Below are 13,203 nucleotides of genomic sequence, written 5' to 3'. Positions count from 1 at the left end.
CTATGGTATGCCTAACTCAGCATAACAATTTTATATAGCACCTCACAGAATTCTGTGGTCACGAAGACATTTTTCTGAATACTGTTGAGTAAATTCCAGTTATTCCCTGTGGTGTGGCCATCATCGTGCACTCCATTCTGTCAGACGGGATTTTCCTTTTTGTTTTGGATAGGCTCCAAAGTTATGGTTAGGAAATGTACTTGGACTGGGCTCATCTGTCTGAATATAGTGCAAGGTGATGTTGAAGGACCAACTCTGTTTACACCATCCGTGTGGCATTGAACATGAATTGAGTGTGACCATGCCAGCTTTCCTTAATGTGGGATTGAACAAGACTGCAACCCCCTCATTATGGGAGAACGGGGGTAGTTATCTTCTTCCTAAATGAGACATATTAGAAATCTCATCCATGCATACCAGTTGCCTTTTCTGGTGGTGCTTGTGTAGAACAAAGAGCATGTTTTTGTTTTTTAAAGGGAAGGACTTCTGTTGCAAGTGAGACAGGGACTGTGTCCGACCTGATAGTTTTGTACTTACCCAAGTGCTTAGAACAGAGAAGCAACATGTCCAAGTGGAAAGAGCATGGGCCTGAGAGAGGACCTGGACCAGCACTGCCAGTTGCTTTTGTGAGACCCTGGGCAAGTCACTTCACTTCCCTGTGCTTCTCTTCTCCTGTTCTCCCTTCTACTTAGACTGTGAGGCCCATGAGGGACTGTGTCCTACCTAATTAACTTGCATCTACCTCAGCGCTTAGAACATTGTTTGACAGACAGCACTTAACATGTACTGTGAAGTGCTTGGTGCACTGTAAGCACCTAACAAATATCATTTTAAAAAAGTTCTGAGCCAACCTCTAAGGAGAAAAATGTTTTTCCGCTCCGCTTGTCATTTCAGCGTGGCATTCTCTTAAAGATTATGGAGTGGCAATCAGTCCATGTGCTCTCCCAAGTGGTTAATATAGTGTTCAGTACATAGTAATTGTTCAGTAAATAAGACTGATAGCCCAGTTGACGGACTGTGACAATGCAGGAGCGTAGATCATCGGTGATGAGCTCGGTGCACGATCTCTTTCTTAGCCTGGCCAAGTGGAAAGAGCACGGACCTAGGAGTCGAAAGGCTCTGATTCTGACCCAACTCTCACTTGTGTGCTTTGTGACCTTGGGCAAATCACTTAACTGGTCTGTGCCTCAGTTGCCCCATCTGTAAAATAGGGATGAAGCATGTAAGCCCCATGTGGGACAGGGACTGTGTCCCCAGTTATCCCAGTCCTTAGTATAATGCCTGGAACATAGTAAGTGCTTAACAATCACGATTATTACTATTATTATTATTATTACTAGCACTTTTTACGTACTCTGAACATATGGCACTTCCCCCAGGCAGCAGGGAATGCCAAAAACAAATTGGCTCTGGCCTCTTCCTCCAGACTTTGTATTAGAGAAGGGAAAGAAATAGTGGACACATATACAATTAACCAGAAACATTGATATCTGCATCCTAGATGGATTAGGGTGGAATAAGCATTACAAGAACAATAGTTTAATAAGGAAAGTCTTCTGGGAGGTGATGGATTGTACTATGAGAAAAGTCACGGAGTGGAGCATAGGAGTTCTCAGAAAGTATATAATTGTTCTCCATATTGGAAGAAGACACCTCTGTTGGTGAAATCCACCTGGGAATGTGTGTGGCCGAAAATGCAAATGCCGGGCTCACACTCCTGGCCATATTGTCTGTACAAAAAAACTGTCTCCTGTTTTGTCATGTTTAATGTTTGCAGCTCCTGTTGCTGTTTATTCCTCTACCTCCATGTGCCATTTCATGGGAAGCTTTTGCATGGAGAGTGTCTCCTTTCACGAAGGCAGTGTGTCATGCTAGCATGTCCTCAGCAGCTAACTCTTAGTTGCAGCCAGGACACAGCAGCAGAGTCTGAGGCCTCATTTTACTGTGTCGGTAAAACACTTCCTCTACCCTCCTTGCATCCAATTTCCTAATTTCAGCTCTCCGCACAGCAGCTGCTATTCATTCGCCTCACATCTCACCTGTTGTAGCTGTGCTCTGGTGAACTTAGTTTTGATGCTATGAATCTGTCTATGCTCCAGCATTTCATTGATTGTAGATTGTCTTCATCATCATCAATGGTATTTATTGAGCACTTACTGTGGGTCGAACACTCTACTTAGCACTTGGGAGAGCACAATACAACAGAGTTGGCTGACGCTTCTTGCCGTTTAATAATGATTTTTACTTGGAAATGACAGAGAACTGCTCGAGAAGCTGGGGGACGTGCCTGTGTGGGGTCCAGGTGTCACAGCCACAGAGAAAACGGGCCTGGGAGTCAGAAGAACCTGGGTTCTAATCCTGGCTCTGCCACTTGTTTGCTGGGTGACGTTGGACAAGTCACTTACCTCATCTGTAAAATGGGCATTGAGACTGTAAGCCCCACATTGGACAGGGATTGTGTCCAACTCGATTTGCTTGTATCTACCCCAGCACTTAGTACAGTGCCTGGTACATAGTAAGTGCTTAACAAATACCATCATTGGTGTTATTATTACAGCTCTGTAGACTTTTACTTTAGCCAGGAGCATGTGCCTCATTGCTGCCACATACTAACAGCATTCCAGAGGATTTGCCTGCCTTCCCTCTAGACTGTAAGCTCCTCGTGGACAGGGAACGTGTCTGCCAACGCTGTTGTATTGTATTCTCCCAAGCGCTTAATACAGTGTCCTGCATACAGTTAAGTGCTCAGTAAAAATCACAGGCCTGGGAGTCAGCAGGACCTGAGTTCTAATCCTGCCCCTACCACTTGTCTTCTGTGTGACCTTGGGCAAGTCAGTTGACTTCTCTGTGCCGCAGTTACCTCATCTGTAAAGTGGGGATTAAGACTGAGCCCCATGTGCGACGTGGCCTGTGTCCAACCTGATTAGCTTGTTTCTACCCCAATGCTTAGTAAGCAATTAACAAATGCCAGAATTTTTTAAAAAAATGATTGATTCTTGATTCTCCAAAACTATTCTGACACTCTCCCCAAGGATTTGTTGGATTTAGGATTTTCTTAATTCTCTAGAAGTAGGGAATAAGAAAACCGCCATGATCACTGTGGAATCTGTTTACCAGTGCCAGGTTGGGGGGATCAATGTAGGGCTTTAAGAGCATGTTCACTACAGAGGCACTCCAGGTTTTACAGAGGGAAGGGAATGAAGATAATGTTTGGGAAAGATGATTCATTCCGCTGGGCAGAGGTTAAGTTGGAGAGAGTAGAAGCCAGAGATAGGGAGAGTGACAAGAAGCGGTCCTCCCATGTTGGAGTTGAGGCGGTTAGGGAACGGACCAGGGCAGTGACAATTAAAAGGAAAAGCTAGAGCTGAAAAATTACAGAAGAAATCAGCAGGACTTGGTGACACATCGCTTTCTTCAGTCCCACCCCCACAGATGGTTAGCAGCACAGCCCGTGGTGAGAGAGTGGGGAGGAGAGCGTGTGCTGTCCTCTGTCTTTAAAGACGACAGCACTGACATCAGGTCCCCTCCACATGCACGAGTGCACATGAGTGAACAAGACAAATAAAACAAAGCAGCGTGCCCTAGTGAATAGAGCACAGGCCTGGGAGCCAGAAGGACCTGGGTTCTAATTCTGACTCCACCACTTGTCTGCTGTGTGACCTTGGGCAAGTCACTTCACTTCTCTGGGCCTCAGTTACCTCATCTGTAAAATTGGGATTAAGATTGTGAACCTCATGTGGGATTGGAACTGTGTCCAACCTGAATTACCTTGTATCTAACCCAGCACTTTGAACAGTGTCTGACAGTAAGCGCTTAACAGATACCATTAAAAAAACCCAAAACATGATATGTGCTGATGTGGAAATTCAGGAGGCCATGCAATTCTCAAATTTCTCTGACTTCCCCCCATAGAAATGTACATTTCAGCTTCATCCTAGACCCAGAAAGATCCCAATTTACAGGAAGGAAGTTGGGGTACCACCTGCCTAATCTCTCTCTGAGACTGCCCCTGGCCTAAAGCTGAGGCTTGAACTTCAGACCTGTTCCACACCCACCCCACAGAACCCGGACTCACCAGTAGTAAAATCTTTAAACCCAAGAAAACAAAACCATGCCTACATAGATTGAAAGCAAACTTTTAATCCTTTCCTCAGTTCCTGCTTTCTTTCAGGAGACTAGGAAATTACAGCAGGGTTGTGGCCTACCAGCCCCAGAGTGTCAAGTTGTCATAAATCCAGAAGGCACTCTAATATTCATTTGGGTGGTTTATCATGGAAAATTCAATTTTTTTTAGCATTTCAATCAGTGACATTTATTGAGTACTTACTGGGTGCAAGAGCACCAAATTGAGTACTTTGGAGCTTGCAAAAAAATAGGTAGACGATCTCTGCCTTCAAGGAGTTAACAGTCAATTTTTAATGTAAAAATAATCACAGTTTACAGTGTTTCAGGTCTTCTTAGCCATGAAAAGAGATTCATTTCATAATTATATTTTGTTCCTGTGTAACTTTAGTTTTAGAAATCTCAGAAAGTTTATTTCTGCAATACATCAGAACCCTTACTAATGTGTTTCTAATGCTGTAGAAATTCACAGGGTAATCTCCATTTTTTAGGGGCGAACAGGGGGAAGGCAGTGGTCCTTGTGGTGGTGCTGTGTGTGTGTGTGTGTGTATTTCTGGGTATTCTGTTTATTCATTGATTTGCTACAGAATAGGAAAAATATCTGAAATTTTTCACAAGTCCTAATATTCAAGTAGTGAAATATTTACTAATAACAACCCCAGAACAAAAATATGCCAGGGACTACCTTACCCCTTATGCTTCCAGAAGTTAAATGACCTTGTAATTGCTGATCAAATTCCTGTTCAAATCATTACTCTTCCCTAGTAGCTATCGTTCAACACCTCCTTCTTTGTTTTCCTTTTTTTTAAAAGTGGTATTTAAGCACTTACTTTATGCCAAGGACAGTACTAAGCACTGAGGTAGATACATACTAATCATATTGGACATAATCCATGTTGCAAATGGGGCTCACAGTCTTAATCCCCATGTTACAGATGAAGTAATTGAGGCACAGAGAAGTTACTTGCCCCAGGTCACACAACAGGCAATTGGCAGAGCTTAGATTAGAGCCCAGGTCCTTCTCACTCCCAGGCCTGTGCCCTTTCCAGTGATAATAATAATAATGATGGCATTTATTAAGCACTTACTTTGTGCAGAGCACTGTTCTAAGTGCTGAGGAGTTTACAAGGTGATCAGGTTGTCACATGGGCTCACAGTCTTAATCCCATTTTACAGATGAGGTCACTGAGGCACAGAGAAGTTAAGTGACTTGCCCAAAGTCACACAGCTGACAATTGGTGGAGCTGGGATTTGAACCCATGATCTCTGACCCCAAAACCCATGCTCTTTCCACTGAGACACGCTGCTTCTCGTAGGTCATGCTTCTTCTCTGATTCTTTTCTGGTTATGAAACTAACCATTGTAGAAACATTGGCAATCTATACTACAGTTTTGTTTCACCCTGGTATGCTTTTGTTGCCTTGTGTCGAAGGCAGCCGAGAGGTCGAGAGGGATTAGGATGAAGTAGAGACTGTTGGATTTGGCAAGAAGGAGATCATTAGTGAACTTTGAGAGGGCAGTTTCCGTGGTTACTGTTGATCTTAAGGTTTGCAGTCTATTCTAGAGTAAGTATTTTCTTCTCTGTATTACATCTACTGTCACTCTTTAACTGAATACAAAATAAATATTAGGGGTTTGGTTTTGTAGCATTCATTTTCCCAAGTAATTGAATTGTTTGAGCCATCTGCATAGTAACCACTTATTAGTTGAGTCAGATGGCCTGGCATGTCAAATACTACTCTAAGATGCACAAACCATGTCATAAAACTCAAGGCTAGTTATTAGGTTCCTATCTGTTGCACATGCATGTCTTATCACCATGAAGTCTGGTACAAGCTGGGTTCAGTGTTACCTTTAGCATAGCTCAAGCATTGATATTTTACAGTGTACTAAAGCAGGAAGCTGTAAAAGTATTTTTTTGTCCTTATTTTGCCATATTTACCCTCCAAGTGGTCAAGTGGCTGCTGGTCCTTGGATAAATTAGCTATGAAATCAATCAGTCGTGGTATTTATTGAGCACTTGCTGTGTGCAGAGCACTGTACTAAGCCCTTGGGTGAGCACGGTGCAACAGAATTAGCAGACATGTTCCCTGCTCCTAACAAGCTTACAAGTCTGGAGTGTGTGTTTCCTGAGGGAATCCCCGCAACTGGCTCTTCCTAAGGACTGATCCCAGGGACCCCTGTTTGGACACTTACTGCAAGCATTGGCTAGGGCTCTTCCAGGGCCCAAGGGGAAAAGGGAAAGGCAATGGCTACTTCACAAGGAGCCACTCTAAGAATCAGCTACTTCTCTTATGACAATCACTGTGGTTCTGTGATACTTCTGGGACTAATATCCCCAGAATTCCTGCCACTCACCCAGAGACACACGTGAACTGGGAAAATGTTGGAGGGCGGAAAAAGGCAAGGGAGACTCAAAGTTGGTAGTGTGATTTATTTTTTTCACTATTTCCAACCTATGGGCCCCTAAGTAAGGGAAAAAACTATCTGGATAAGATAACGGTGGAAAATGTTGTTGTTTAACTCCCCAAAGAAATGGTGTATGTGGGCACCCATGCCAGAGGTCAGGCTCGGCAGATAACCATTGCATGCCATCTTCTGGCAGATGTACAGGGGGCTGTAGCTATAGGTACACTGCAGCATGAATTAGTTACAGCTGAAAGGTACTTATATGTCATTATAAAGATGATTCCACAGCTCTAAATTAATTTCTTGTTTGTCCTTGCTTCCTTAGATTGCTCTTATTAGTAATAATAGTCTGTATCAGATGCTGAGCACTGGAATAGATGCATGATTATGAAATAAAACATAATCCCTGTCCCACCCAGTGCTCACAATCTACCTCATCCCATTCATTCATTCCGTTGTATTTATTGAGTGCATACTATGTGCAGAGCACTGTACTAAGCACATGGAAGAGTACAGTACAACAATATAACAGACGTATTCCCTGCCTACAATGAACTTACAGACTAGAGGGGGAGACAGACCTAAATATACATAAAGTACAGATACATACATAAGTGTTGTGGGGCTGGGAGAGGGGATGAATAAAGGGTGACGGAGAAGGGGAAAGGAGGGCTTAGTCAAGGAAGGCGTCTTGGAGTAAATGTGCCTTCAGTAAGGCTTTGAAAGAGGGAGAGTCCTGTTAAATATGAGGAGAGGAGAGCGTTCCAGGCCAGAGGCAGGATGTGGGCGAGAGGTGGGTGGCGAGATTAGACGAGATGGAGGTACAGTGAGAAGGTTAGCATTAGAGGAGTGATTTGTGCAGATTTGGGTGTAGGAGAGTAGCGAGTTGAGGTAGGAGGGGACAAGGTGATGGATTGCTTTAAAACCAGTGGTGAGGAGTTTTTGTTTGATGCGGGGTGGATGGGCAACCACTGGAGATTCTTGAGGAATGGGGAAATGCGACCTGAACGTTTTTGAAGAAAAATAATCCGGGCAGCAGAGTGAAGTATGGATTGTTTGACATGTGGAGAAACTGAGACCCAGAGGGTTAAATAATTTGCTCAAATTCTGTGTGACCTTGGGCAAGTCACTTCAGTTATCTGGGCCCCAGTGTCCTCATCTTTAAAATGGGGATTTAAGACTGTGAGGATCATGTGGGATGGGGACTGTGTCTCCAACAGTATTTGCTTGTATCTACCCCAGTGCTTAGTACAGTAACTGGCACATAGTAAGTGCTTAAAAAATTATTATTCTTATTATGCAGAAGGCCAGTGGAAGGATTGGGACTGATATGGGTCTTCTGACTCCTAGTCCCATGCTTTTTCTGCTAGGCCATGCTGCCTTCTATTATTTCCAACTCCATATGTCTCCATCACTGACCCCCTCCTCCCTTGTCATTCCTAAATTGGGAGGCCTTTGTAGGCTGGGATCGTAGCTTATTTTTTTAATCCTTGGACTCTTCCTCACCCTTTATCACAGTGCCCCATACACAGTTAGTGCTCAATAAATAATAGCAAATTAATAAAGGCAAGGTGATGGCAAGTCAAAGAATAGACCCAATCTGGAATCATGACTAAAGCATGAGTTCTGCAATTTCCGTACATATCCTTTAAATAAAAAAAGATATTTCCAATAGCATATTATGCATAGTCTGCCATTTAAGAATATCATAGCTAGCACAGGTTTTGTAACTTATTTTAACAGAATTCCCATGTACGAAAAATGTAATGACCATATTCCCTTGCATATTGCCTCCCCCATTTCATTTCCATATCTTCCCCCTCCCTGCACACCCCCAGATTTTTGAGAAGGAAATAAGACTATTTTTGTAAGCAGTGATAGCGGCACACACCAGGGTATGCAGAGGAGGAGGGTTGAACCCTGGCAGATGCAGACTGTGGTTGCAAAGTTGCTTTGAAAAGTGTGTGCACTTGCCAGGGTAGTAAGAAGAAATGGGATCAGAAAATGAGACTATGAACTCTCGGGTGGGAAGGACCCAGATAAGAACTGAGGAGTGACAAGGAATGGGGCAATTATATAGTAGAATAATAATAATGATAATTGTGGTATTTGTTAAGCGCTTACTCTGTGCTTAAGCACTGTTTTAACTGCTAGGGTAGATACAGGGTAATCAGGTTGGACACAGTCCCTGTCCCACATGGGAATCACAGTCTTAATCCCCATTTTACAGATGAGGTAACTGAGGTGCAGAGAAGTAAAGTGACTTGCTCGAAATCACACAGCAGGCAATTGGCAGAGCTGGGATTAGAACCCACATCCATGTTCTTTCCACTAGAGCATGCGGGCAGCACTTGGGAAAGTGCAATAGAAATAAGAGATGCAGTCAATCAGTGGTATTTGTTGGGTGCTTACTGTGGTATTTGTTAAGCATTTGCTTTGTGCCAATCACTGTACTAAACGTTGGAATCGATAAAAGATAATTAGGTCCCATTTGAGGCTCACAGTGTAAGTAGGAGGGAGAACAGGTATTGAATCCCTATTTTGCAGATGAGGGAACGGAGGCACAGAAAAGTGAAGTGACTTGCCCCAGGTGACACAGCAGAGAAGTGGTGGAGCCCAAGTTTGAGCCCAGGTCCTCTGACTCCCACGCCCAAACTCTTTCCATAAGGCCATGCTGCCGTGAGCAGAGTGTTGTACTGAGCGCTGGGGAGAGTACAATATGATAGTTGGTAGATGCACTCCCTTCCCACTAGGAGCTTATATTCTAGAGGGGGAGACAAAAGTAAAAATAAATGAAAGATAGGGGAACTAGTAAAAGGATGATTTCTACGCAAGTGCTGTAGGGTTTAAGGGTATACAGCTAAGTGCAGTGTCAACTCCGAAGGAAGGGCGGGTAAAGACGACTTCCTGGAGGAGGTGTGATTGTTTTAGAAGGGTTTTGAAGGTGGGGAGAGTGGTGGACTGTCAGATGTGAACAGAGAGGGAGGTCCAGGACTATGGGAGGACATGAGCAATGGGGCAAGAGTCAGGCCCAAGTTCTCTTTTTCCTTTCCTTCCTCCTCCTTGTTTTCTTCTCCCTTCATTCCTCCTTGTCTTCTCCTCCTCCCTTATTATTCTTCCCACTACCTTTACTGCTAGATTTAATTCCTCTTATACTATATCGCCCTCCCCTTGTTTTGGAGTTACAAAAATTATTCAATAAAGTAGGGCAGTTATGCGAGGAAATATGGTAGTCAAAACCTCTTTCCTCATGACTTTAAATATGGCAATAGAAAAAAGGAAATTACTTAAAGGAAATTAGCTGACAAAGGCAATTCCTCCACAATGGGTGATATTTTTGTTTAGATTGTTTGAATAAGGCATTTTTCTTAACATAGGTATACCATCAGTAAAACAATATTGTTTTTTAACTACGAAAACATCCCGAGATTGTCAGCTTCTGGCTTGAGGCAGAAGAGTGGCCAATGGAGAGGGAGGCCAGAGGCAGAAACATGGCTGTATTTCTCTTTAGTAATAAATAAATAAAATGTCAGATCACTATGAGCCAGGATTTTGCCACTGTGGCCTGACATCCTTAGCTAAAAGCAGAGAGAACAGTGTGTAGCTTTACTTCACTTCGAAATATTGTGTCACTGAAAGCCATGAGGCAGGTAGGGCTGTTGAAGAAGCAGCTTTCAGCTTTTCTATCGCAACTACTGTTATTACAAAAAGGTTCCAGACCACTACAGCAGACCAAAATGCAGCTTTATTTGTAAAAGGTGCTATAAATAGTTCTCTATTTTGTTGGATCATTTATTGAACGCTTACCGTATACCCAGCACTTAGCACTTGGGAGAGTACAGTTTAACAGAGTTAGTAGGCACGTTCCCTGCCATATCGAGCTTAACAGTAATAATAATAATTGTTAAGTGCTTAGTACAGTGCTCTGCACACAGTAAGCACTCAATAAATATGATTGAATGAATGATATTTGTGTTTACTAAGTGCCAGGCACTGTAAGAATAGTAATAATCATAAATAACAATGGCATTTATTAAGCACTTCCTATGTGCAAAGCAGTGTTTTAGGTGCTGGGGAGGTTACAAGGGATCAGGTTGTCCCTCGGGGGGCTCACAGTCTTAATCCCCATTTTACAGATGAGGTAACTGAGGCACAGAGGAGTTAAGTGACTTGCCCAAAGTCACACAGCTGACAGTTGGTGGAGCCGGGGTTTGAACCTCTGACCTCTGACTCCAAAGCCCGTGCTCTTTCCACTGAGCCACACTACTTCTCTACTGTTCTCTTCTGGACTAAATGCTGGGCTAGATACAATCAAATGGGGTTGAGCACAGTCCCTGTCCCACTTGGGGCTTACAGTCTTGATCCCCATTTGATGGATGAGGTACGTGAGACACAGCGAAGTGAAGGGACTTGCCCAAGGTCACAGAGCAGACAAGTGGGAAGCAGGGGAAGCAGCGTGACTCAGCGGAAAGAGCCCGGGCTTTGGAGTCAGAGGTCATGGGTTCAAATCCCGGCTCTGCCACTTGTCAGCTGTGTGAATTTGGGCAAGTCACTTCACTTCTCGGGGCCTCAGTTCCCTCATCTGTAAAATGGGGATTAAGACTGTGAGCCCCCCGTGGGACAGCCTGATCACCTTGTAACCTCCCCAGCGCTTAGAACAGTGCTTTGCACATAGTAAGCGCTTAATAAATGCAATTATTATTATTATTATTATTATCAAGTGGCAGAGCTGTGATTAGAACACATGACGTTCTGGCTCCCAGGCCCAAGCCCTATCCACTATACCATATTGCTTCCTCTCTGCGTCAGCAGGGCACCAGTTTAACCTTATTCCGCTGGCCCTTGGGCCCGCTCGATGTTGACCATGAGGACAGTGTTAGGGTGGGCACTGTGGGGAGAAGGGTGAAGGGAGATGGGAGGGGGGTGTCTAGAGGGGTTGCAAGGAGGTAGGGCTCTGAACAGCTGTGGGCAGTTCTTTGTGAAAACAAAAAATGAAACTAACATTTTCTCTCATAGGAGGTTTCAAAACACAGTTTGTGAGGCTCTATAAACCCTCCAAAACTTATATTGATGTTAAACTTGTGACTGGTACGGAACTTGATGGTTCTGTTCTTTATAGCCTTTTCTTCTTTAGGAAATTTCCAAAGCGTATCTTTTGAGATGGCATTTTCTGTTTTAGTTTTTGTAAGTTTGCAGTACGGACAGTAGAGCGGTTAAAGGAATTTTTGTGTAGTTTTGGTGTAATTTATTTTGCACCTTGTATTTTTCTAATTTTCTAATTTGTCTTTTTTAGATGTTCCTCCTGCTGATCAAGAGAAGCTTTTTATTCAGAAGTTGCGTCAGTGTTGTGTCCTCTTTGATTTCGTTTCTGATCCACTAAGTGACCTGAAGTGGAAGGAAGTAAAACGAGCTGCTTTAAGTGAAATGGTAGAATACATTACCCACAATCGCAATGTGATCACCGAGCCTATTTACCCAGAGGTAGTACATATGGTAAGTGGCTACACGTTTTGTCACCCCCGTGTATGCAGAGTGTGAACTGCGTGTGACTGCCCTTCATCACCCCAAGTCTGTTGCCCAGAAAGACCATCTTGTTCAGTTTCAGTTGGGGAGTTCCCTTAAGTAGAACAGCATGGCTCAGTGGAAAGAGCACGGGCTTTAGAGTCAGAGGTCATGGGTTTGAATTCCGGCTCCGCCACATGTCTGCTGTGTGACCTTGGGCAAGTCACTTAACTTCTCTAAGCCTCAGTTACCTCATCTGTAAAATGGAGATTAAGACTGTGAGCCCCTTGTGGGACAATCTAATCACCTTTTAACCCCCCAGCGCTTAGAACAGTGCTTTGCACATAATAAGCGCTTAACAAATGCCATCATTATTATTATTAAGTAGAACCTGTACAAGTCATATTTCTGAAGACATATTTCTGAACATGTCTGAACATTTCTGAACATATTTCTTCTAGACTGTCTGCCCACTGTTGGGTAGGGACCGTTTCTATATGTTGCCAACTTGTACTTCCGAAGTGCTTAGTACAGTGCTCTGCACACAGTAAGCGCTCAATAAATACGATTGAATGAATGAATGAAGACAGTTGACCTGCATTGTTCATGTGCACAAGAATCTAAACCTGTCCCCAAAGGGATGCATCCACATTACATATAAATTGATTACTCCTTTCCCTCCTCATTTGAGCTCTTTAATATTAAATTTTAAACTACATGAAGGGGGAACCTATGTTTCGCTTATCTTATTCCCACCCAAGCACTTGATACGGTGCTCTGTGGTCAAATTATGATGAGGAGGACCTCTCCTGGAAATGACAGTTATCTGGACTTGTGTCTGGTGAATGATCAGTTAATTTCCATCAAGGCTCATTCAGTTACTAGGAAAAAGTTGGGGTAACTTAAGTAGCACTCATCTGTCCATTAACCCCAAATTCTGTTTTGCTTGATTATTGCTTGTTGGGTTCTTTGAAGTAACTGCAGTCCTAATTAGTTTGGACGACTCTCTGTAATATTGTTTCTTTCCTCGTCCCAAAGCAGTATTCCTTGATTGACCCTGAAGTCATATCAAATGTTACCAAAGCTTTGAAATGAGGTCCACGGTAGCCACAAAGCCATTGACAATGATGTCTCATGCTGTATTTTTTATGCCCACACCAAATGTCTCTT

The 13,203-nt window shown here is 43.4% G+C and overlaps 1 protein-coding gene across 5 annotated transcripts in view; it reads left to right on the top strand.

Annotated features, from left to right (window-relative positions):
• PPP2R5C (protein phosphatase 2 regulatory subunit B'gamma) overlaps nucleotides 1-13,203 on the top strand; it is a 159,916-nt gene that overhangs the window by 99,547 nt on the left and 47,166 nt on the right. For all 5 annotated transcript variants that reach the window (XM_038750637.1, XM_038750474.1, XM_038750775.1 and 2 more), the window contains one exon: nucleotides 11,825-12,024. In XM_038750637.1, the coding sequence (XP_038606565.1) occupies nucleotides 11,825-12,024 (200 nt within the window). The remainder of the gene's footprint in view (nucleotides 1-11,824; nucleotides 12,025-13,203) is intronic.

This window comes from Tachyglossus aculeatus, chromosome 1 (assembly GCF_015852505.1).
Source record: "Tachyglossus aculeatus isolate mTacAcu1 chromosome 1, mTacAcu1.pri, whole genome shotgun sequence".
NCBI lineage: Eukaryota > Metazoa > Chordata > Mammalia > Monotremata > Tachyglossidae > Tachyglossus > Tachyglossus aculeatus.
This window is presented reverse-complemented; position numbering and strand designations above follow the sequence as displayed.